Below are 26,785 nucleotides of genomic sequence, written 5' to 3'. Positions count from 1 at the left end.
CCAGTATCGCTTCCTCTTTGCCCCTCACATTTCTCATTTCTGCATTTGGTTCTGCTGAGCCTGTGATCTATTGATGTTATTATCTGCATACTTGGTCTGGTAACAAATTTAACATGCATTCTATTTTCCTGTATGATTTAGTGTGTTATTCTATAAAATGTGCGATACAGACAGAATCCTCGACTGCAGAACTGTGCAATTGAAGAATGAATTCCACTCGACAGGGGGTTATTGTCTTCATCATTCAGAACTCTGCACTTTTAGTTAATGTAAGAGAGTGGTCAGTAGGATACAGGTGGCATTCTGACCTCTGACCTCTGACCTCTCCCTGGTGGACTCAAATCCAGCTCTGACTGATGGAATGGAAATATCCTCGTGCCTTACATTTAGAAAGTTAGAGTATTTACAGCACAGAGACAGGCCTTTCAGCCCATCAGGTCCATCCCGCTGTTTATGCTCCACACATGTGTCCCCCCAACCCTCTTCATCTAACCGTACCAACCTAAGCCTCTATTCCTTTCTCCCTCATGTGCTTAAATGCATCGATACTATTCGCCTCAACCACTCCCTGTGGCAGTGAGTTCCACATTCTCACCACCCTCTGGGTAAAGAAGTTTATCCTGAATTCCCCATTGGATTTATTACTGACTATCATATTTATGGTCCCTAGTTCTGGTCTCCCCCCACAACTGGAAACATCCTCTCTATGTGTACTCTATCAAACCCCTTCAGAATCTTAAAGACCTCTATCAGGTCACCCCTCAGCCTTCTCTTTTCTAGAGAAAGAGCCCCAGCCTGTTCAATCTTGTGGCTGTAAAGAAATGGAAGATGTCTGTGTGTGAGTTCTTGTAACGTGGGGTGGCCGTTGCACACCTGCTACCACACGGGCTTTAGCTGAGCAAGGTCTTGGTCCAGTGGCAAGGTAGTCTGAGATGACTGGAGACCAGGCACTGCTGTATGAGCCCAGTTGCTTCCGGTGAGATGCGGGCCGTAAGCTCGGCACTGAGGAGCGCCCTTCGGTGAGATGGTATGGCTGTAAAGGTGAAATGAATGGCAAGAAAGACGCATAGTTACAAAGAGGCATGGCTCTGATCTAGACCGACACAAAGAGGGTATCATTCTCACAGGGGGCATGCCACTGGCAAATGCCCATCTTGTGAAGGAGCAGGTGAATTATTAGGGGCCCCAAGGGGCACTGCTGAGGTTTAACCAGCAAACACCCTGCAGCGTACCAGCACCGAACTCTGGCGAGCTTTCCTGCTCCCTGCCCAGTTGGTGATGGGTAATCCTGGTGTTGGGACTAGGGCAGCGAGGTTGCTGGCTTGTCACACGCTGCCCTCTGTAGGTCCCGCCGCCACACGGTAGGCCATGTTAGTATTTAGCCGCTGGGACAGCAGCTGCTGGAAGACGTTACTCGGAGGCCGCGTGTTGAAACGCACACTCACATAATCCAGGGTCAGTGCCCGCTCTGATGGGCCACAGAGGCAAGCCCCAACTGCCAACTGTACGGTGTGTGCCAGTGCTGTAGATGATGGCAAGGAGTTGTGCTGCTCACCATATATTCAGGGCTGTGATTGATAGATTGTTTGGCTCTAGGGGAATCGAAGGATATGGAGATCGGGCGGGAAAGTGGAGTTGAGGTCGATGATCAGCCGTGATCTCATTGAATGGCGGAGCAGGCTCGAGAGGCCGTTTGGCCTGCTCCTGCTCCTAATTCTTAATATTCTTATGTTCTTATCTGCCATTCCTGAGAATCTCTTGCTACCTGCGAGATGTCAAAGGCTGTATGTCAGTTTTCTGGAATCAGAACTTTACAGACCATTCAGGCCATCTTTGACAGTGTGACGACTATCTGACAGAACCCTCCATTAGATCCCATTTCCTGTGCTGTATTTGGCCCGTCATGTATCACCTCCATAGAAACATAGAAAATAGGTGCAGGAGTGGGCCATTCAGCCCTTCGAGCCTGCACCACCATTCAATATGATCATGGCTGATCATGCAACTTCAGTACCCCATTCCTGCTTTCTCTCCATACCCCTTGATCCCTTTAGCCATAAGGGCCACATCTAACCCCCTTTTGAATATATCTAACGAACTGGCCTCAACAACTTTGTGGTGGAGAATTCCACAGGTTCACCACTCTCTGAGTGAAGAAGTTTCTCCTCATCTCGTTACTAAATGGCTTACCCCTTATCCTTAGACTGTGGCCCCTAGTTCTGGACATCCCCAACATCGGGAACATTCTTCCTGTATCTAACCTGTCCACTCCCGTCAGAATTTTATATGTTTTTATGAGATCCCCTCTCATTCTTCTAAATTCCAGTGAGTATAAGCCTGGTCGATCCAGTCTTTCTTCATATGTCAGTCCTGTTAGCCCGGGAATCAGTCTGGTGAACCTTCGTTGCACTCCCTCAATAGCAAGAATGTCCTTCCTCAGATTAGGAGACCAAAACTGTACACAATATTCAAGGTGTGACCTCACCAAGGCCCTGTACTACTGCATTAAGACCTTCCCTGCTTCTATACTCAAATCCTCTTGCTATGAAAGCCAACATGTCATTTGCCTTCTTCAGTCCTATGAGGAGGCCCTCGGACCTGCCCGCTCCCCTCCGCACAGAATGTCCAAAGATCAGGAGCGTGAGACTGAAGTGCAGTCAAAATTTGAGGAGCAGCCCCTTCAAAAATTGGAAGGGGGCTGCAACCTCGCACATTCAATTAAAAATGTAGAACACGGAAGGAGGGGAGGGGAGGTTTCCAGATGCTTTGGCCTCACCTGTAGAACTATAACCTCGTGGGATTTGGAGGCCCCCTCTCCCACCCCCCATTGAACACTGGGAGAAATTCAGAATCCCATCACCCACTATAACTAACATTAACAAATGTGCTTAGAGTGAAGCGATGGGTAATATAGTTGCGAGCAGCCCAAGTGTCGGTCAGTGTTAAACGTGATCTTTTTTCTGTGCAGGGGTAATCCTCACTGTTGCTTTGGGCTGTGTGCTCGCTGTCATGGTCGCTTTAGCTTTGAGCTGCTTCTTCCTAAGGAAAAGGTAAGAGTTCAACTCTCGGCCTTTGAGTGTTCCGATTGAATCCATGGCACCCTCCCTGTTCACCGGGAACACTTCTCTCAGGAACTCATTCATTCCTCCTACTACTGTAACAACACCAACTTCAATTTATAAAGCGCTTTTTAGTGTAGTAAAACATCCCAAGGTGCTTCACAGGAGTGTAATCAGACAGAAATTAACACCAAGCCACATAAAGCGATATTGGGACAGGTTGGTCAAAGAGGTAGATTTAAAAAACAACAACTTGTATTTATATAGCACCTTTAACGTAGCTAAATGTCCCAAGGCACTTCACAGAAGTATTATGAGACAAAAAATTTGACACAGAATGCAGAAGGAGAAATTAGTGGCGGTGACCAAAAGCTTGGTCAAAGTTATGTTTTAAGGAGCGTCTTGAAGGAGGAAAGAGGTAGAGAGGCGGAGAGGTTTAGGGAGGGAGTTCCAGAGCTTGGGGCCCAGGCAACAGAAGGCACGGCCACCGATGGTTGAGTGACTTTAATCAGGGATGCTCAAGAGGGCAGAATTAGAGGGGCATCGACATCTCTGGAGAGGCTGGAGGAGATTACAGAGATAGGGAGGGGTGAGGCCATGGAGGGATTTGTAAACATAGGATTTTGAAAGCGAGGTGTTGCTTAACCCCCAATGTAGGTCAGCGAGCACAGGGGTGATGGGTGAACAGGACTTGATGCAGGTTATGCTCCTTATACCCAATTTCAGATCATCTGTGTTTATTGAGGATAATAGGGACAACACTGACCCCTGGCGGACAATACTTTTCACATCTCTTTAGTCTGAAAAACACCCAGTTACCCCAACGTTGTCCTTTAACCAACGTTCTATCAATGGTCACTTTAATACCGTGTGCCTTAGTTTATCACCTAGCCTCGTGCATGGCACTTTATCAAATGCCTTTTGAAAATCCATCCACTTCATTTCCTTTATCAATACACTCCGTTACATCCTCGAGGAACTCCATTAAACCTGTCAGACACGACTTGTCCCATAATGCCTGTCCTTAAACAACCCATGTCTATCTGAGTATTCATTTTATTGCTACAATGATCGCTGGCTCCAGGGTGCCGTTCCACGGCCGTTCATCATCTTCCATCATCTCACCCAAGCGGCCATTCTGCTGCGATTGAGCACGGCAGACCCACTGTGGACTAGCTGACCTTTATTGGACCACCCATCAGCAGGGTCAGTGGTCCTTTGTAACCGCTTGATTCGGCCAATCCAGCACACTCCTGGCCGGCCTCCCATCATCCACCCGCCATAAACATGAGCTCATCCGAAACTCTGCTGCCTGTAACCTAACTCAGACCAAGTCCCGCTCACCATCTCCCCTATGCGCGCTGACCTACACTGGCTCTTGGTCCAGCAATGCCTTGATTTTAAAATCCCTCCATGGCCTTGCCTCTCCCTATCTCTGTAATCTCCTCCAGCCCCCTGAGATTTCTGCACTCTTCCAATTCAGACTTCTTGAGCATCCCTGATTATAATCGCTCCACTATCGGTGGCCGTGCCCTCTGTTGTCGAGGCCCCAAGCTCTGGAACTCCCTCCCTAAACCTCTCCGTGTCTCTATCTCTCTTTCCTCCTTTTTGATGCTCCTTAAAATCTACTACCTGTCCTTATCTCCTTGTGTAGCTCAGTGTCAAATTTTGCTTGGTAACGCTCCTGTGAAGCGCTTTGGGACCTTTCACTATGTTAAAGGCGCTATATAAATACAAGTTGCTGTTGTTGTGATCAGGAGCCGGAACCCTGGCTGATCCCTTTCTCTCTGAGCCACCCCACAAACTAAACTCCCCGAGCCAGTTTAACAGGCTGCCATCAGACTCTGACAGAGTGAAGAATGCAGCAATAACATCCGGTAACCTTTAGCCCCTTCACCTGCTGCTCCGTTTGGAGATGCAATTACAACGAAGAAAAGCTGGAGGTGCCTTGGAGAGGGTGCAGAGGAGATTTACTGGAATGGTACCAGGAATTCCGGACTCCCGTCACATGGAGAAGCTGGAGTTGTTCTCCTTAGAGCAGAGAGGGTTGAGGGGAGATTTAATAGAGGCGTTCAAAATTATGTGATAGAGTAGATGGGGAGAATCTGTTTCCACTGGTGCGGGGGGTCGGTAAAGCAGAGGACACAGATTCAAGTTACTTAGCAAAAGATAGAGGAGAGATGAGGAGAATATTATTTTACTCAGTGAGTTAAGATGATCTGGAATGCACCTATTGAGAGGGTGTGGAAGCTGATTCAATAACAACTTTCAAAAGGATCAATACATGAAAGTAAACATTTTGCAGTGCTTTGGGGAAAGAGCAGGGGAGTGAGACGAATTGTCTCGCTCTTTCAAAGAGCCGACACAGGCACGATGGGCCGAAATGCCTCCTTCTGTGCTGTAAAATTCTTTGATTCTAAAATGAAAGAATAAATGTTCTCAATGCAAGCTCCATGCACTGGGTTTCTCCCGGTGGGTGGGGGGGGCATGTGCCCGATTCCCGATTGGTGCTCCCGACACAGGAAGTTCTGTGATGGGAAAGTGCATTTTACTAGCCATAGCCGTGAGCACGTTGATGGTGGCCGTGGTGGTAGATGAGCTGAGGCAGAGGAAGGGCCTACATACTGCTGAAGGGTCGAGCGCTCTCGCCAGGCTTGGAGCTGATGAGGTTCCCACAACATTGCTGCCCTTGTCCTTCTCGGTGGTGAGGTGGCAGGGCAGGGAGGTGCTTTGCAGTAAGCGTGTTCCCTTTTAGCAGTGCGGCCTTTAGACCATACACAAAGCGGTGTGTTATAAGGAGGGTGTTAAAGGAGGAGAAGAAGGTGGAGGAGAGGGGTTTAAGGGAGGACTTCCAGAGAGGACCTAGGCCAGCGTTGGATTCTGGGAATGTTCTGTGATCAACCTGTTTTCATCCACAGAGAACCCAGCAGCTGCCTCGGTTGTGTGCCATGAGAGGTGTGGAGAGGGGACAGTGCCTCTCCCTGCACATGGGGGTTACACTGCATGTTTCCTGCTTTAAAGGAGCTATAGAAGTACACATAGAAACATAGAAAATAGGTACAGGAGCAGGCCATTCAGCCCTTCTAGCCTGCACCGCCATTCAATGAGTTCATGGCTGAACATGAAACTTCAGTACCCCATTCCTGCTTTCTCGCCATACCCCTTGATCCCCCGAGTAGTAAGGACTTCATCTAACTCCCTTTTGAATATATTTAGTGAATTGGCCTCAACTACTTTCTGTGGTAGAGAATTCCACAGGTTCATCACTCTCTGGGTGAAGAAGTTTCTCCGCATCTCGGTCCTAAATGGCTTACCCCTTATCCTTAGACTGTGACCCCTGGTTCTGGACTTCCCCAACATCGGGAACATTCTTCCTGCATCTAACCTGTCTAAACCCGTCAGAATTTTAAACGTTTCTATGAGGTCCTCTCTCATTCTTCTGAACTCCAGTGAATACAAGCCCAGTTGATCCAGTCTTTCTTGATAGGTCAGTCCCACCATCCCGGGAATCAGTCTGGTGAATCTTCGCTGCACTCCCTCAATAGCAAGAATGTCCTTCCTCGAGTTAGGAGACCAAAACTGTACACAATACTCCAGGTGTGGCCTCACCAAGGCCCTGTACAACTGTAGCAACACCTCCCTGCCCCTGTACTCAAATCCCCTCGCTATGAAGGCCAACATGCCATTTGCTTTCTTAACCGCCTGCTGTATCTGCATGCCAACCTTCAATGACTGATGTACCATGACACCCAAGTCTCGTTGCACCTTCTCTTTTCCTAATCTGTCACCATTCAGATAATAGTCTGTCTCTCTGTTTTTACCACCAAAGTGGATAACCTCACATTTATCCACATTATACTTCATCTGCCATGCATTTGCCCACTCACCTAACCTATCCAAGTCACTCTGCAGCCTCATAGCATCCTCCTCGCAGCTCACACTGCCACCCAACTTAGTGTCATCCGCAAATTTGGAGATACGACATTTAATCCCCTCGTCTAAATCATTAATGTACAATGTTAACAGCTGGGGCCCCAGCACAGAACCTTGCGGTACCCCACTAGTCACTGCCTGCCATTCTGAAAAGTACCCATTTACTCCTACTCTTTGCTTCCTGCCTGACAACCAGTTCTCAATCCACGTCAGCACATTACCCCCAATCCCATATGCTTTAACTTTGCACATTAATCTCTTGTGTGGGACCTTGTCGAAAGCCTTCTGAAAGTCCAAATATACCACATCAACTGGTTCTCCTTTGTCCACTTTACTGGAAACATCCTCAAAAAATTCCAGAAGATTTGTCAAGCATGATTTCCCTTTCACAAATCCATGCTGACTTGGACCTATCATGTCACCATTTTCCAAATGCGCTGCTATGACATCCTTAATAATTGATTCCATCATTTTACCCACTACCGAGGTCAGGCTGACTGGTCTATAATTCCCTGTTTTCTCTCTCCCTCCTTTTTTAAAAAGTGGGGTTACATTGGCTACCCTCCACTCGATAGGAACTGATCCAGAGTCAATGGAATGTTGGAAAATGACTGTCAATGCATCCGCTATTTCCAAGGCCACCTCCTTAAGTACTCTGGGATACAGTCCATCAGGCCCTGGAGATTTATCGGCCTTCAATCCCATCAATTTCCCCAACACAATTTCCCGACTAATAAAGATTTCCCTCAGTTCCTCCTCCTTACTAGACCCTCTGACCCCTTTTATATCCGGAAGGTTGTTTGTATCCTCCTTAGTGAATACTGAACCAAAGTACTTGTTCAATTGGTCTGCCATTTCTTTGTTCCCCGTTATGACTTCCCCTGATTCTGACTGCAGGGGACCTACGTTTGTCTTTTCTAACCTTTTTCTCTTTACATACCGATAGAAACTTTTGTAATCCGCCTTAATGTTCCCTGCAAGCTTTTTCTCGTACTCCATTTTCCCTGCCCTAATCAAACCCTTTGAGTTCTAAATTTCTCCCAGTCCCCAAGATCGCTGCTATTTCTGGCCAATTTGTATGCCACTTCCTTGGCTTTAATACTATCCCTGATTTCCCTAGATAGCCACGGTTGAGACACCTTTCCTTTTTTATTTTTACGCCAGACAGGAATGTACAATTGTTGTAATTTATCCATGCGGTCTCTAAATGTCTGCCATTGCCCATCCACAGTCAACCCCTTAAGTATCATTCGCCAATCTATCCTAGCCAATTCACGCCACATACCTTCAAAGTTACCCTTCTTTAAGTTCTGGACAATGGTCTCTGAATTAACTGTATCATTCTCCATCCTAATGCAGAATTCCACCATATTATGGTCACTCTTCCCCAAGGGGCCTCGCACAATGAGATTGCTAATTAGTCCTCTCTCATTACACAACACCCAGTGTTGGGGAAATTGATGGGATTGAAGGCCGATAAATCCCCAGGGCCTGATGGACTGCATCCCAGAGTACTTAAGGAGGTGGCCTTGGAAATAGTGGATGCGTTGACAGTCATTTTCCAACATTCCATTGACTCTGGATCAGTTCCTATGGAGTGGAGGGTAGCCAATGTAACCCCACTTTTTAAAAAAGGAGGGAGAGAGAAAACAGGGAATTATAGACCGGTCAGCCTGACATCGGTAGTGGGTAAAATGATGGAATCAATTATTAAGGATGTCATAGCAGTGCATTTGGAAAGAGGTGACATGATAGGTCCAAGTCAGGTGGATTTGTGAAAGGGAAATCATGCTTGACAAATCTTCTGGAATTTTTTGAGGATGTTTCCAGTAGAGTGGATAAGGGAGAACCAGTTGATGTGGTATATTTGGACTTTCAGAAGGCGTTCGACAAGGTCCCACACAAGAGATTGATGTGCAAAGTTAGAGCACATGGGATTGGGGGTAGTGTACTGACATGGATTGAGAACTGGTTGTCAGACAGGAAGCAAAGAGTAGCAAAGAGTAGGAGTAAATGGGTACTTTTCAGAATGGCAGGCAGTGACTAGTGGGGTACCGCAAGGTTCTGTGCTGGGGCCCCAGCTGTTTACACTGTACATTAATGATTTAGATGAGGGGATTAAATGTAGTATCTCCAAATTTGTGGATGACACTAAGTTGGGTGGCAGTGTGAGCTGCGAGGAGGATGCTGTGAGGCTGCAGAGCGACTTGGATAGGTTAGGTGAGTGGGCAAATGCATGGCAGATGAAGTATAATGTGGATAAATGTGAGGTTATCCACTTTGGTGGTAAAAACAGAGAGACAGACTATTATCTGAATGGTGACAGATTAGGAAAAGGGGAGGTGCAAAGAGACCTGGGTGTCATGGTACATCAGTCATTGAAGGTTGGCATGCAGGTGCAGCAGGCGGTTAAGAAAGCAAATGGCATGTTGGCCTTCATAGCAAGGGGATTTGAGTACAGGGGCAGGGAGGTGTTGCTACAGTTGTACAGGGCATTGGTGAGGCCACACCTGGAGTATTGTGTACAGTTTTGGTCTCCTAACCTGAGGAAGGACATTCTTGCTATTGAGGGAGTGCAGCGAAGGTTCACCAGACTGATTCCCGGGATGGCGGGACTGACCTATCAAGAAAGACTGGATCAACTGGGCTTGTATTCACTGGAGCTCAGAAGAATGAGAGGGGACCTCATAGAAACATTTAAAATTCTGACGGGGTTAGACAGGTTAGATGCAGGAAGAAGGTTCCCAATGTTGGGGAAGTCCAGAACCAGAGGTCACAGTCTAAGGATAAGGGGTAAGCCATTTAGGACCGAGATGCGGAGGAACTTCTTCACCCAGAGAGTGGTGAACCTGTGGAATTCTCTACCACAGAAAGTTGTTGAGGCCAATTCACTAAATATATTCAAAAAGGAGTTAGATGAGGTCCTTACTACTAGGGGGATCAAGGGGTATGGCGAGAAAGCAGGAATGGGGTACTGAAGTTGAATGTTCAGCCATGAACTCATTGAATGGCGGTGCAGGCTGGAAGGGCCGAATGGCCTACTCCTGCACCTATTTTCTATGTTTCTAAGATGGCCTCCCCCCTAGTTGGTTCCTCGACATATTGGTCTAGAAAACCATCCCTTATGCACTCCAGGAAATCCTCCTCCACCGTATTGCTTCCAGTTTGGCTAGCCCAATCTATGTGCTTATTAAAGTCACCCATTGCATGCACCCCTAATTTCCTGTCTGATGCCCTCCACAACATCACTACTACTGTTTGGAGGTCTGTACACAACTCCCACTAATGTTTTTTGCCCTTTGGTGTTCTGCAGCTCTACCCATATAGATTCCACATCATCCAAGCTAATGTCTTTCCTAACTATTGCATTAATCTCCTCTTTAACCAGCAATGCTACCCCACCTCCTTTTCCTTTTATTCTATCCTTCCTGAATGTTGAATACCCCTGGATGTTGAGTTCCCAGCCCTGAAAATCCTGGAGCCACGTCTCCGTAATCCCAATCACATCATATTTGTTAACATCTATGTGCACAGTTAATTCATCCACCTTATTGCGGATACTCCTTGCATTAAGACACAAAGCCTTTAGGCTTGTTTTTTTAACACCCTTTGTCCTTTTTGAATTATGCTGTACAGTGGCCCTTTTTGTTCTTTGCCTTGGGTTTCTCTGCCCTCCACTTTTCCTCATCTCCTTTCTGTCTTTTGCTTTTGTCTCCTTTTTGTCTCCCTCTGTCTCCCTGCATTGGTTCCCATCCCCCTGCCATATTAGTTTAACTCCTCCCCAACAGCACTAGCAAACACTCCCCCTCGGACATTGGTTCCGGTCCTGCCCAGGTGCAGACCGTCCGGTTTGTACTGGTCCCACCTCCCCCAGAACCGGTTCCAATGCCCCAGTAATTTGAATCCCTCCCTGCTGCACCACTGCTCAAGCCACGTATTCATCTGCGCTATCCTGCGATTCCTACTCTGACTAGCACGTGGCACTGGTAGCAATCCCGAGATTACTACCTTTAAGGTCCTACTTTTTAATTTAGCTCCTAGCTCCTTAAATTCGTTTCGTAGGACCTCATCCCTTTTTTTACCTATGTCGTTGGTACCAATGTGCACCACGACAACTAGCTGTTCTCCCTCCCATTTCAGAATGTCCTGCACCCGCTCCGAGACATCCTTGACCCTTGCATCAGGGAGGCAACATACCATCCTGGAGTCTCGGTTGCGGCCGCAGAAACGCCTATCTATTCCCCTCACCATTGAATCCCCTATCACTATCGCGCTCCCACTCTTTTTCCTGCCCTCCTGTGCAGCAGAGCCAGCCATGGTGCCATGAACTTGGCTGCTGCTGCCCTCCCCTGATGAGTCATCCCCCCAACAGTACTCAAAGCGGTGTATCTGTTTTGCAGGGGGATGACCACAGGGGACACCTGCACTACTTTCCTTGCACTGCTCTTCCTGCTGGTCTTCCATTCCCTATCTGGCTGTGGACCCTTCTCCTGCGGTAAGACCAACTCGCTACACGTGCTACTCACGTCATTCTCAGCATCGTGGATGCTCCAGAGTGAATCCACCCTCAGCTCCAATTCCGCGGACCGTCAGGAGCTCGAGGCGGATACACTTCTCACACACGTAGTCCTCTGGGACACCGGAAGTGTCCCTGAGTTCTCACATGGTACAGGAGGAGCATATCACGTGACCGAGCTCTCCTGCCATGCCTTAACCCTTAGATACCCTTAAATTGGTAATAACAATGTTGCAGTTCACTTACTGATATAAAAAAGAAAAAGAAAAGCTACTCACCAATCACTTACCCCATTGGCTGTGACGTCACCTTTTGATTCCTTTCTACTTCTTTTTTGCTTTCTCTCCCGCTGGGCCTTTTATAGGCCGCTCCGACACTGCTCCTGCCTCTCGCCAACTGCCGCTGGCTCTCGAGCTCCCGCTGGGCCTTTTATAGGCCGCTCCCGCCTCTCACCAACTGCCGCATAGTTGTAGTTAATGATCAGCAGCGTCAATCAGAGTGGCGAGGTCAGAGGGCATTAGGGTCAGTGGGCAATAGGATCAATCAGAGAGCAGTCGGGTCAGAGAGCAGTAGGGTCAGAGGGCAGCAGGGTTAATCAGGGTGGCAGGGTCAAAGGGCAGTAGGGTCAATCAGAGGGCAGCAGGGTCAGAGGGTGGCAGGGTCAGAGGGCAGCAGAGTTAATCAGGGCGGCAGGGTCAGAGGGCAACAGGGTGAAAGGGCAGTTGGGTCAATCAGAGTGGCAGGATCAGAGGGCAGTAGAGTCAATCAGAGGGCGGCAGGGTCGGTCAGAGGGCAGCAGAGTCAATCTGAGTGGCAGGGTCAGAGGGCGGCAGGATCAGAGGGCAGCAGGGTCAATCAGAGGGCGACAGGGTCCGAGGGCAGCAGGGTCAGAGAGAGATCTTAACCTAGGTTCATGCCATGCTTGTAAGACCCTACAAGCAATGTGTGTAAATCTTAACCTCCGGTTAAACGCCCAGTTCCACAGTCCCTTCACCAGGCAGTGTTTGTACACCAGCTGCAAGCAGTACTGTGCAGCCATGCTTCAAGATGACCAAATTACAAGGCAGTGCCATTGACAGGTGTGTTGTGCTGCGTGTCGAGGTTTCCCAGCCCGGACCCTCCCTCCTCCTGAAATCATAACTCTTCAGCCCAGCTCCTGCCGTGTATTACTGAGAAGGATTGATTACTCTTCATTCTTCCAATGATGGCCATCCTTCAAACGATACAACCCTCTGACCACCCTCAAGTCTTGCTGTGCTTCCATTAATGGTGGGATGGGATTGATGCCTTCGCCCTTAACCATTGCGTGGGGCTTGCTGCCCCTGGGCTGCGTTTCTACCTCCCCAGTTCCAAATTGTGAATCTTTTCTTGTTTTTGCAGAGCTGATAAAACGACTGAGAACAGAGGGGTTATTTACAAACCCACAGCCAGCAAAGAAGATGGGCTCTCCCAGGCATGAGGCTCGAAGTTGATGAAATATAATGTGGAAATAGTTTAGAGAGGTGCTTAGTACAGATGCCCGAAGATGTAGCACCAGCTAGGGGGCCGGTGCCATTTGTTTCAACCTTTGACCTTTGCTGAGCGCTGGTCCTAACCGTCGCTGAAGAATATCCAAATGTTATGTTTTAATGACAATTTTTCTTTTAAATTCCAACATTTGTAAACCGCATTCATACAAGCCATGCATTCATGTTCTTCGTGATACGAAAGGAAACATATCTGGAGATCGGAGCAAGTCTGTGATTAAATTCAGGGGCTTTCTATAACATTAGTGATGGAACTACACTCAAGGATCCAGCAGCTAGCCCTGGATATTACTCCCAAATCCATTGAGTTTAAGAACATAAGAAATAGGAGCAGGAGTCGGCCATTTGGCCCCTCGAGCCTGCTCCGCCATTCAATAAGATGATGGCTGATCTGATCTTGGACTCAGCTTCACTTCCCAGCCCGCTCCCCATAACCCTTGACTCCCTAATCATTCAAAAATCTGTCTATCTCCACCTTAAAATATATTCAATGACCCAGCCTCCACAGCTCTTTGGGGCAGAGAATTCCACAGTTTCACAACCTGCTGAGAGGAATAATTCCTCCTCATTTCTGGTTTAAATGGGCGACCCTTGGGGAAACATCCTATCTGCATCTACCCTGTCAAGCCCCCTCAAAGTATTATACATTTCAATCAGATCACCTCTCTGTCTTCTAAACTACAATGAGTATAGGCCCAACCTGCTCAACCTCTCTTCATAAGACAAACTCTTCGCCTCAGGGATCAACCTCGTGAACCTTCTCTGAACTGAAAGCTTAATTTGTTTCATCGAATTAAGATGATCCGCCCCAGACTCCTTTGGCTCCTAGTCAGAGAGACCAGGGGAGTTTGAGGCCCCACTCCTGCTTTGTGCGGGGCCAGGAAATCCCAACCAGCTCAGTGCCAGCATCATTGTCATTGGCCTCAGTGCCAAGAAATCAACCAGGTCCCAAATCAGCAGGCGAAGCGGGAATTCTTAACTCTGGATGTATTCCAGGAGATTACATCACATGACCTTCAACCTCCCATTGGTGGCCCAAAAGGTCCACCCTCGCGACAGCCCGCCCCTCTCACTAGGAGAGAATCTTCCGTTACCTGATTGACAGCCAAGAACCATCCAATCAAACAGCCTTCTCTCTCTCTTCCCCGCCCCCTCCCCCATCCAATACTTACTCTAACTAATAAAAGTTATAAGGGTTTGAAGAAAATGAAAACTCCAAGCTATTTATTGCCCCGATGATGTTTCTCCCGGGTTTTGGTCTCAGCAGTGTCGTGGAGATTAATTTTCAGTTCCTGGTGACCCCAGGCCGATCCTGGAGGGATGGCTACGGCAACATTGCAAAGGGTAGGTGGGGACTGAGCCCCTTAAACCATGGCAGGGACTCGACACCATCATCCCAGCGCAGGTCCTTCCAGGGGCCTCTGTGCATTTAGTTATTGGAGTTCGGGTTCCTGGCTCAGCATCTAGAGTGGGTTTTTTAAAGTCCACCTTTGGCGAGAAGATTTCCCCGCCTCTTTCTCTCTGCCCCTGGACCACTCACTCCACAGTGCCCTCCTGCATCGCACAAACCAGCCACTGGGAGGGGCACTGGAGCACCGCGGTGACAATCGCTCCCTCCCGTTCCCCCCCCCCCAACTCCCCACAGCAACCTGGCAGGGAGTGAGGGTCTCGGGGTTCAATCCCATCCCCCTCCCCCCCCAACCACAGACAGGTGGCGCCCAGCATCGCGCTGTCTAACTGTTGCTGGGGAATGAGCCACTGCTTGTGGTCCAGCCGGTGAGCAGACTGATGGAGTTTATGGATAAAGTCCCACCTGTGACAGATTGTAGATACTGCATTGGTCGCACCTTAGAGCCCATTTTAGTGTGGAGATGTCATCCTTGACTCCAGGGGACTACCTAAGAAGAAGAAGAGTTGCCAGTGAATTGTCCCGACGTCTATTTTGATGAAGATAGTGTGATAATTATCTCAAAAACTATTTCCGACTTCATGCTCCTGGCTGGGAGGCTGGTGGGCACGTGTCGGAAAGTCCACCGCAGATCCTCTCCGCCTGTCACACACAGTCGTGTTTCCCCTGCTTCACAATACGTACACTCCCCACCCTCAGAGCCATAGGGTCTCCTGCCACAGGCGCGAAAGCATGCCAATTAGGAGGGGAAATTCCTCTCCCATCCCCTCAAACGACCTAAACTACTCCCAGGCGATCACACTGGCTCTGATTTACATTACAGAATACCCACCACTTGTTCGAGGTAATCTGCACCCCAGCCAGAAACAGATCCAGCTCTCGCTTGAATTAATTCAGTGAATCAGCGTTCATCGCACGAGCTGTCCTATATTTAGGGTCCATCGCACGAGCTGTCCTGTATTTAGGGTCCATCGCACGAGCTGTCCTGTATTTAGGGTCCATCGCACGAGCTGTCCTGTATTTAGGGTCCATCGCACGAGCTGTCCTATATTTAGGGTCCATCGCACGAGCTGTCCTGTATTTAGGGTCCATCGCACGAGCTGTCCTGTATTTAGGGTCCATCGCACGAGCTGTCCTGTATTTAGGGTCCCCCCCACCCCACCCCTAACTGATTTAGTAGTAAACACAATTTAGTTCTTTCATTATTTTCAATCAAATCACCCCTAAGTTTCCCCGTTTGCTTTAGCCCCCCTTTTTTTTTATTGGAACTACATCAGTCTCCTTCCAGTTTAAGGGAACAGTTCCTGACCCCACTGAGGTATTAAAGACACGGGCAAGGGGCTCACGCAACACCTGTTCCATCTCTTATGGACCCTCGAAGGGATATATCATCTGCACTGGCAGCCCGATCTACTCCAAGGTTCCTCATTCTATCTAAAACAATAGCCTCATGGATTTTAATATTAACAATGTTACATAAGAAATAGGAACAGGAGTCGGCTATTTGGCCCCTCGAGCCTGCTCCGCCATTCAATAAGATCATGGCTGGTCTGATCTTGGCCTCAGCTCCACTTCCTCGTCTGCTCCCCATAACCCTTTACTCCCTTATCGCTCAAAAATCTGTCCATCTCCGCCTTAAATATATTCAATGACGCAGCCTCCACAGCTCTCTGGGGCAGAGAATTCCATAGATTTACAACCCTGGTGATGTTACTGTTAATATCGCCACTTAATGCTGTCAGTTGAGCTCCAGTTGGGTTTAGTTCACAAGTAAAGCAAAGTATTTGTTCAGTTTCCCCGCCGTACCCTGAGAGTCCAATCTGACCTGTCCCTGAGCATCTTTCAATGGCCCAATATGCTCTGATAGACCTCTGACTCTTCACAGAACAGAAAGACCTCTACCCATTCCGATCACCAATCTCCACAATCCTCTTTTCCATTCACTTTTTAGCAACTTTAGTTTACTTCAACTGTTCCCTGAACTTGTTCTTTGTTTTGTTGTGTATTATGTACTTTTTAATTTATAAAACCATTTTTTGTTTACATCTTATTTGTTGTTGTACTTGTCAACCACCTTGGGTCTGCTGACCGCACTCCCTTCTCTGGATTTTAGAGACATTCATAGTTTTATTTCACTCTTTAAGAACGTTCTGTTGATATTCCTCATGGGATTTGTCTTCACCCAATCCGGTCAGGAAAATGTACACCATGGTACCCGGATTTTTGACACATGCCCCCCTCGATACACCGTGTTAAAAATGACTCCTTTTAGAGGGTGGAGGTGCTGGTCAGCAAAGATGGTTATTATTAGGTGTCTCTGTTAATGTAAATGGTAATGGTGGTGAGCTGGGTGTTATTGCTGTCCAGATGCTGTGATATCGGATGCAGGTAGAGGGACTTCCTGCCGCTGCTTTCTGACTGGCTGTAATGGAACCAAAATTCAAAACTCATAGATGTATTTAAGGGGAAACTATATACGTACATGAGAGGGAAAGGAATAGAAGGATGTGTTGATAGGGTGAGATGGAGAGGGGTGAGAGGAGGCTGGTGGGAAGCATAAACACCGGCACGGACCTGTAGGGCTGAATGACCTGTTTCTGATCTGTACTTTCTATGCAAGACCCAGAGGGGGGAAAATGTGCCCCCTTAGCACCTCCCATTAGTGCCAGCAGATGGCGATAATGGGGCACTGGAGCAATATCCCCGGGGTGAGGCAGATCCAGCGCAGCCAGTTACAGTTATCGTCGGGAGCATCACACCAGGTGGATAAATGTGAGGTTATCCACTTTGGAGACAAAAACAGGAAGGCAGAATATTGTCTGAATGGCGACAGATTAGGAAAAGGGGAAGTGCAACGAGACCTGGGTGTCATGGTATGTCAGTCATTGAAAGTTGGCATGCAGGTACAGCAGGTGATGAAGAAGGCAAATAGTGAGAGGATTTGAGTATAGGAGCAGGGAGGTCTTACTGCAGTTGTACAGGGCCTTGGTGAGGCCTCACCTGGAGTATTGTGTACAGTTTTGGTCTCCTAATCTGAGTAAGGACATTCTTGCTATTGAGGGAGTGCAGCGAAGGTTCACCAGACTGATTCACGGGATGGCAGGACTGACATATGAAGAGAGACTGGATCGACTGGGCCTGTATTCACTGGAGTTTAGAAGAATGAGAGGGGATCTCATAGAAACATATAAAATTCTGACGGGACTGGACAGGTTAGAGGCAGAAAGAATTTTCCCGATACTGGGCAAGTCAGAACCAGGGGTCACAGTCTAAGGATAAGGGGTAAGCCATTTAGGACCGAGATGAGGAGAAACTTCTTGATTCAGAGAGTTGTTAACCTGTGGAATTCTCTACCACAGAAAGTTGTTGCGACCAGTTCGTTAGATATATTCAAGAGGGAGTTAGATATGGCCCTTATGGCTAAAAGGATCAAGGGGTATGGAGAGAAAGCAGGAAAGGGGTACTGAGGTGAATGATCAGCCATGATCATATTGAATGGTGGTGCAGGCTCGAGGGGACGAATGGCCTCCTCCTGAACCTATTTTCTATGTTTCTATGGATCGTGACGTCAGTGATTGCGCAATGCTCACTGACCGTCCGATCTGCGAAATTGATTGTCACCACCTACCTGAGTCCCTGGAGGAAACAGCGACAGGGAGAGCTGGCGAGCAGCAGCAGGAAGCCTACTCCAACGACTTTATTTGAAGGGATCATCAGTAATGCATCACAACTGTCAGGTTAGTGCAGTTTCAGTGGTTTCTTGTCAGTTTCACATAGTCCAATAGTTCCATTCAGTAATTTCAAGGTTCTTTTGTATCAGCAGTGTTGTGGCAACTAAAAACTAGCTACATTTATTCTTCAGAGAATCAAACTGCTACACTTGGTTACATTAATGGGACTATACTGGCAGTCAGCCTCGCTCTCCAGGATCAAAGGTGGAGGGAGTGCAGGTAGCGAGAGAGACTGCAACATGTTGCCAGAGGGAGAGAGGAGGGCCATCAGGGCCTCCAAGTGTATTCCGAGAGCACTTTTCCGACCTCCAATCAAGCGAGGAGCAGTGTATTAGAAGGCTCTGCTTCACCAAGGAGGTGGTCACAGAACTCTGCTGTCTCGTGTAGCCAGACCTCCAGCCTCAGATCAGGGCGACCACGACCCTCAGTGACAGTCAAGGTCACCATCGCACTCAATTTCTTCACCAGCAGATCCTTCCAGTCTGCAACAGGAAACATAGCTAACATCTCGCAGTTCGCCGTCTATCTCTGGAGCCGGGAGGTCACAGACGCTCTCTACTGTAGCAGAAGGGACTACATTTTCTTCCCCGTCACCAGAGGGTGCATGTGGCTTTGTCAGGATAGCTGACGAGGAGGAAGAGGAGGAAGAGGAGCGAGGGAGGAGGCAGCCACTCAATCGGCCTTCCGTAAGGGTAGTCTGTGACCGTTTCATTAGACTGCAGTTTGAATGAATGAAACCCCAGATCCCCGTTGCTCACCACATCCCCATCATTCCATCCCTGTTACAGGCCGCATCACAGCTCAAAGCTGAAATGTGACACACCACAAAAAAATCCAAATTGAATTCATACATTTATCAAAAATCAGTGAACACATATTTACAACAAAAATATTAATTATTCACCCTTGTGCAATCCCTTAGTGCCTCTTGTGACTGTGCCTTTGCCTACCCTAGTGCTCCTGTTGGCCCAGTGACTGCAGCGGGGCTGGTGGAAAGCTGCTGACTGTCCATGCAATCCTTCAGATGAGCTTTTGCAGGACGCCCTCGACCAGCTCTGGGCCTTGTCGAAATCTCGACCTCAGAAAAGAATGACTCCGACACTTACAGCTCCGATGGAAGTTTCTCTTTTAATTTACTTGCTCGCAAGGGGTAGGTTTCACTCAGTCAAGGGCTAAATGAACACCTCCGCAATGGTACAGCTTCACAAGATATTTATACAGTAAAACCCAAGTTCTGGCCTCTCCCTGTGTATTGCTCTGTCTCACAGTCAGTGAATACAGATAAAGAGTTAATTACTATATCCTGGTCCTGACAGGGTGTCGAGATATTTCCTTTTGTCAGGGTTATCAGAAAGCCAAACGGCCATTACTCCATGAGTCATAGGTAATGGGCTATCACCTGTCTTGTATTGTGTCAGGATTATCCAATTTCCTGGTCAGTTTACCTGTTTGCTTCAAATGGATGAGGTCTCGGAAAGAGATAATGGCTAGAAGATAAGGGTGGGGTGACATGGAACTCCTGTAGTGTAGACAATAGGAGAGCACCATGGGGGGGTTACTTGTCTCAGCATGACTTGTCTCCTAACTGTCTGATAACCATCAGCCATCTAACAGCAGGTTTGGCTGTTTATACAAGCTGGCTGCTAAAATGCAGAAAGTTCTGGAAGGGCCAGGACTCCATTTTAATCAAAAGGCACACAAATACCGTATGGTATCAGCTTAGATAAAAATACATTTCCACATTCCCCCATTTTGTCCTTCACAAGGACAACTCAATCCATTCTGATCTTGTACAGTCTCTCCATTTCCATTTCTTTAGTTTCATTACTCACTAGGCATATTATACCTTCGGGATTTCTTATTCTGGGAGTAATGCTTAGGAAGGGAGGCTGATGGTTATTATCATCATTGGGCTGGTACCATCCCTGGAAGGCTGTGAGTTTATACCCTGCCGACCTCCATTCTGTTTGCTCCTTCGTTTCTGGCCCCTTAGTTAGTTTTGTCCTATTTTGCACTGTCAACCATTCTACCATTTCTGATTCGTTAAAGGGGACAGATCTCAGGGGAATACCCCCCCTGGAGTGGACAGGTACATGGGAACATATCCAACAACTCGACAAGTTTCTTTCTTGAGCATACCTATGACTCAGTGCCATAAATACGTTTACATGCAATTCCCTTCGGTGGTGGGTCTGTACCCCTGGTGTAATCAATAATGTGCAGTAAAACCCTGTCAAGCCCAGCACCATCAGTCCCCATAGTCCATACAGTTCCTTATTCAGTCTTCCTTTTTCTGTTCCTCTGATTCCTTCGTCCCTTCCTCCTGGTCGGGTGCCCGTTTGCAATGGGATGCGTGGATCCATGTTGGTCTTTCCTTTACCTTGATTGCAGTATTGGTCGCCAGCAAGACCTGGTATGGTCCTTCGAATCTTGGCTGTAGACTGCTTTTCCTTTTAAAAATCTTGATGTAAACGAATTCCCCTGGCTCCAGGTTATGACACTTCCCTTCCGCTGGCTTGACTTGGGCTTCCTTTACCTGTGAATGAAAGCTGGAAATACATTTGGTTAGTGCAATACAATAATTCAACATATTTTCCTCCATTTTGTGGATGTCCATCTGTTTTGCAGTAAATGGTGCTGTAAAAGGTAGTCGTTGGGGACGTCCCATAACTATCTCATGTGGTGACAGGCCTGTTGTTCTGTTGGTTGCAGATCGCATTACCATCAAAGCTAAGGGCAGCAGTTCTGTCCATTTCAGTCCAGTGTCATTGCATAGTTTTGCCAGCTTATTTTTAAGCATTCCATTATATCTTTCAACAAGTCCAGCTGATTGTGGATGATAACTGCAATGAAAACGTTGATTAATCTGCAAAGCTCTTATAACAGTTCTCGTGAAATGTGACCCGTTAGCACTAGAAAGCTTAGCAGGGATTCCGAAGCGCGGTACAATTTCTTTTAACAAACATTTAGCAACAGTAGTGGCATCGGCCTTTTTACATGGAAAGGCTTCAATCCATCTAGAGAACACATCTACAATAACTAATACATACTTGAATCCCATACACATAGGTAATTCAATAAAATCCATTTGTAAATGTACAAAAGGCCCGACTGGATTTGGGTGGGAGGCAGATTCTACTTTTTCCGTCTTACCCGGATTCATTGTCTGACAGGTAACACAATTTTCACAGATTTGTTTTGCAATTGCCGAAATACCTGGTGCATACCAAGTTGCCAAAATATAATCTGCCAATCCCCCTTTGCCTGCATGTGTGAATGTATGAACACATCGGGCAATCCATGGAAGTAAGGATCTAGGGGCCACCACGCAGCCGTCGTGGTGAACCCATATTCCTTCTGGATTTTTATAACATTGATCCTTCGTCCAGGTCACCACCTCCTCCGTACTGGCCTGTGTCTGAAAGGCCAGCACGTCATTAATAGTGGGTGGTGGGTCTGTCTCCTCCTCCGTACTGGCCTGTGTCTGAAAGGCCAGCACATCATTAATAGTGGGTGGTGTGTCTGTCTCCACCTCCGTACTGGCCTGTGTCTGAAAGGCCAGCACATCATTAATAGTGGGTGGTGTGTCTGTCTCCTCCTCCGTACTGGCCTGTGTCTGAAAGGCCAGCACGTCATTAATAGTGGGTGGCGGGTCTGAGCAATTATCTTTCCTTAGTGGGAACAATGACACCTGCATCCCCCCTTTCGACAGAGCTGCTGACTTAGCTGCATTATCAGCTCTGGCATTCCCAAGTGCCACCTCATTCGACTGGCCTGTATGTGCTTGGCATTTGATAATGGCAAGTTTCAAGGGGCATTGAATGGCTCGCAGGAGATTTTCCACTTGTTCTGCATTTTTGATAGGGGTTCCTGAAGAAGTCAGGTACCCGCGAATCTTCCAAATTTGTCCATAGTCATGTGATACCCCAAAAGCATACCTGGAGTCAGTGTAGATATTAACTGTTTGTCCTTCAGCCAGAATACAGGCTCGAGTTAACGCAAACAATTCGGCTTGTTGGGCTGAAAAGGAGTCTGGAAGAGAGGCTGTTTCGACAACATTAAACTGGGTTACAATTGCATAAGCCGCTCTAGGTTGGCCCCTATCATTTCGTAAGGCTGATCCGTCAACATAGTACACTAGATCAGGGTTACACATTGGTACATCTGTTAGATTGATATGTGGTTTAGTCACTAATTCGGTTACCATTTCACATGAATGGGGTTCGCCGTCGTCTTCCGTGGGGAGTAGAGTGGCTGGATTTAAGGTAGTGCATCTTTTGATGACAAGGTTCGGATTTGATAACAGTTCGACCTCGTATTTAGTGGTTCTTGCGGAGGTTAGGTGTTGGGTGGCACATTTAGTAAGTAAAATCTCGACAGAGTGTGGGATATATAAAATGGTCTGATGATTTAGAGTTATTGTCTGAGCCTGTTGCATAGCATAATAAGCTGCTGCCAACAAAGGAAGACATCCTGGTAGTCCGTGTGCCACTGGGTCTACTGAAATATGCTTCCGGTCGCTGCCTGTCCCCATGTAACTGAGTCAAAACAGATTGTGCAAAACCCGACTTGTGATGCACAAATAAGTTGAATAGCTTAGTGTAATCTGGTAATCCCAAGGCTGGTGCTGAAGTGAGGGACTGCTTAAGGTTCTGGAAAGCATTCCGGGATACTTCATTCCACATCCTTTAAGCATTGTGAGAATATAGTAGATTCATTCACAGCTCGTAGGTCATGGACAAACCTCCATTTGTGTGGGCTTCTGAACTGGACAAATCTGTGTGTTACACGGACTTCTCATTTATGCTTATAGTGATTCACAGATCACAGAATGTAAAGTACTTGTTTTCTAATCTTATTAAAAGGCTTCCAAACCCAAGATTTTTCCAATACACCCAAAATGTTGATCAAGAGATCACCTGAAATATCTCAAAATCCCAATTCAACTATTGTACTGTCACTCTTTATCAAAAAAAATCCTCTTACTGAGCTAGAAGCTTTTGTACCAAGAATTTACACCAAGGACAATGAGAGTGTACTCCCCCAGCCTGCACCTCGAGAGACCCACAAAGGCTTTTTAAAAAAAAAAGCATTACAACTTTTAACCACCGGGACCATGTCTCAACAAACCCATCCTTTGTGCATTTCCTAGCTCCGTAACCTCTCATCCGAATAAATCCACACCTGCGCTTCTAACTTAAAATGTCTTAAACTTCCCACATACAGGACAACACTATGAAGGGTTAAAAAACTTCACTTTGTTTGAAAAAGTGGGTGGAGCTAAAACAAACAGGCAGCTCCACAACTTTTCCAAACAGGTTTCCAGACACAAGGAAAAAAGACAGAAGCACTCTCATTCAAAGACAAGACATTCACGCACTCTCATTGAAAGACAAGACATTCACAAGTCTCTCTCCATTCAATAAAGCTTTTTCTTTTGCTAGCTTCATTTTTTTTTTTGAATCCATAAGTCACTATCAGGTTCTCTTTTTTTTTTACATTTGATTTACTTCCTCTGTTAATTTTACATGGGCTTGAAGAATCGGAACCCAGGCCTTTTCTATTACTTTCCTTTTTTTTTACCTGGATCTCTGTTTATAAGACATTCCTCTAGACAAGTTGTTCTCTCTAAATTAAATGAACCATCGGGTGGAAATGGCCTGTTTTCACCCTTAGTCCACTTTACTGGTTTTTGTTTCTTTGGTCAATTGAAGACTGACCACAATTCTGGAGCATGACATAGGCTGGTGTGCCTTTTGTGGTGTTTTAACTTGCTCCGGCACCCATTCTGGATGATTAAGATTTTCCCACAGTTTCTGATCTCACAATACTTTCGGCCAACCGAGTTCTCTACGCCCACTTCTCCTGGCCGTTACGTGGCCTGAAAAGGCTCTTAATTCGGGCTCAGTCTGGGTGTGTGAGATATGTTGGCACGAACCAATCGTAGTTGATCAATCAGTTACTGTTTCTTTTCTTAATCAATCCTTGTGTTTTTTTTTTCCGAATCACAATATTCCCTAGTGACTCTTCCCGTTTCTCTAATGGCAATGACTCACAAAGGTATTGCACCCAACAGTAATACAAGGACAACAAACAATATTCCCGTGAGTACACAAATCATAACCTCTAAACAAATTCTCAGTCTGCGTTGTACGCCACTACAGACCGAGTCCTTAACTTATCCTAATAACAGCTGATAAAACTTAAGGTTCCGTACCCAAACTCTTTGATCGATTGCGCTCTTTTTTTTTTAATAGTCTTATCACATAAGAACCCCTTCCGAATTAAAAAGAATAAAAATCTTATCACATAAGAACCTTCGATCGATTAGCGCTTTCTTTTTTCTTTTCTTTTAATAGTCTTATCACATAAGAACCCCTTCCGAATTAAAAACAATAAAAATCTTATCACATAAGAACCTGGAACCCTTTTCGATCGACTAGCGCTCCCTTACCTACTGAAACATTCCCCGGGCTGTCTCGAGGTTTTTTCCAGAACCTGTTCTCTTCTGCTGGCGAGCTGAGAAAGAAATGGTTATAAAAAAAATACCTTTAACTTTTAAATGCCGAGTCTTGTAGATGCAGTACCTCAGCTGTGGACAACAGATTACATCTGCGATTCAACAGTGAAGAAACCTCTTGTGAGCAAAGGCTCACCTTGTTTGGCCACCGAAGCCTTTCACTGGAGAGGCACTATGCCTGTATCCGTTTTACTCACAGGACAGAGAGTATGCATCTCGGTGGAACCTCCAATAACTGTCGAAATCTCGACCTCAGAAAAGAATGACTCCGACACTTACAGCTCCGATGGAAGTTTCTCTTTTAATTTACTTGCTCGCAAGGGGTAGGTTTCACTCAGTCAAGGGCCATATGAAACCTCCGCAATGGTACAGCTTCACAAGATATTTATACAGTAAAACCCAAGTTCTGGCCTCTCCCTGTGTATTGCTCTGTCTCACAGTCAGTGAATACAGATAAAGAGTTAATTACTATATCCTGGTCCTGACAGGGTGTCGAGATATTTCCTTTTGTCAGGGTTATCAGAAAGCCAAACGGCCATTACTCCATGAGTCATAGGTAATGGGCTATCACCTGTCTTGTATTGTGTCAGGATTATCCAATTTCCTGGTCAGTTTACCTGTTTGCTTCAAATGGATGAGGTCTCGGAAAGAGATAATGGCTAGAAGATAAGGGTGGGGTGACATGGAACTCCTGTAGTGTAGACAATAGGAGAGCACCATGGGGGGGTTACTTGTCTCAGCATGACTTGTCTCCTAACTGTCTGATAACCATCAGCCATCTAACAGCAGGTTTGGCTGTTTATACAAGCTGGCTGCTAAAATGCAGAAAGTTCTGGAAGGGCCAGGACTCCATTTTAATCAAAAGGCACACAAATACCGTATGGTATCAGCTTAGATAAAAATACATTTCCACATTCCCGTCACCCTTGTGCAATCCCTTAGTGCCTCTTGTGACTGTGCCTTTGCCTACCCTAGTGCTCCTGTTGGCCCAGTGACTGCAGCGGGGCTGGTGGAAAGCTGCTGACTGTCCATGCAATCCTTCAGATGAGCTTTTGCAGGACGCCCTCGACCAGCTCTGGGCTGTAGACTGCACCACCTCAGGCTGGGCGGCGGCAGTCTGGGCTGGCTGAGTGACAGACAGCGACAAGGGCAATGGTGGAGTGGCTGTGGTGGGAGCAGGAATGCTGAGAGAGGACAGCAGATTCCTGCTCCACTGACCCACTGCCACTCCCCCGGGGCAGTACCTCAGTCTCCCCACCGATCGGCTGGAGCATAGATTGCTGACCTGCTGCGACACTGTGAGATCCCTGGTGGACTGTGGTGGACCCAGCAGTGATGGCAGCAGTCAGAGCTCACGGGGCATCCAGCTGGGACTGAGCGAGAGCAGTCTGAGACTCAATGGCACCAACCATAGTCTGCATCACAGCACCAAAACGTTGCGTCGCTTCCACCTGTGCTGCAATGGAAGCTGCCACATCGCCCATCACACGCTGCATTAGGTCTGTGTGGCCACGGTCTGTCTGGGAGTCCACCTCTCATTCTTCTGAAATTCAATGAGTATTGGCCCAACCTACTCAACCTATCTTCATAAGTCAACCCCCTCATCTCCAGAATCAACCTAGTGAACCTTCCCTGAACAGCCTCCAATGCAGTATATCCTTCCTTAAATACGGAGACCAAAACTGTACGCAGTACTCCAGGTGTGGCCTACCCAATACCCTGTACAGTTGTAGCAGGACTTCTCTGCTTTTATACTCTATCCCCCTTGCAATAAAGGCCAACATTCCATTTGCCTTCCTGATTACTTGCTGTACCTTCATACTAACTTTTTGTGTTTCATGTACAAGGATCCCCAGGTCCCGCTGTAACTGCAGCACTTTGCAATTTTTCTCCATTTAAATTATAATTTGCTTTTCTATTTTTTCTGCCAAAGTGGATAACCTCACATTTTCCCAGATTATACTCCATCTGTCAAATGTTTGCCCACTCACTTAGCCTGTCTATAGCCCTTTGTAGATTTTTTGTGTCCTCCTCACAATTTGCTTTCCCACCTGTTTGTATCATCAGCAAACTTGGCTACATTACACTCGGT

The 26,785-nt window shown here is 47.0% G+C and overlaps 1 protein-coding gene across 2 annotated transcripts in view; it reads left to right on the top strand.

Annotated features, from left to right (window-relative positions):
- The window catches only part of ca12 (carbonic anhydrase XII), a 74,798-nt gene extending 58,313 nt beyond the window's left edge, over positions 1-16,485 (top strand). For both annotated transcript variants that reach the window (XM_070865220.1, XM_070865218.1), the window contains exons 10-11: positions 2,969-3,050; positions 12,889-16,485. In XM_070865220.1, the coding sequence (XP_070721321.1) occupies positions 2,969-3,050; positions 12,889-12,967 (161 nt within the window). In that variant the 3' untranslated portion in view covers positions 12,968-16,485. The remainder of the gene's footprint in view (positions 1-2,968; positions 3,051-12,888) is intronic.
- Positions 16,486-26,785: the final 10,300 nt, after the last annotated feature.

Source organism: Pristiophorus japonicus, chromosome 21 (assembly GCF_044704955.1).
Source record: "Pristiophorus japonicus isolate sPriJap1 chromosome 21, sPriJap1.hap1, whole genome shotgun sequence".
Taxonomy (NCBI): Eukaryota; Metazoa; Chordata; class Chondrichthyes; family Pristiophoridae; genus Pristiophorus; species Pristiophorus japonicus.
The sequence above is the reverse complement of the archived record's forward strand: the minus strand, read 5'-3'. Positions and strand labels throughout refer to the sequence as shown.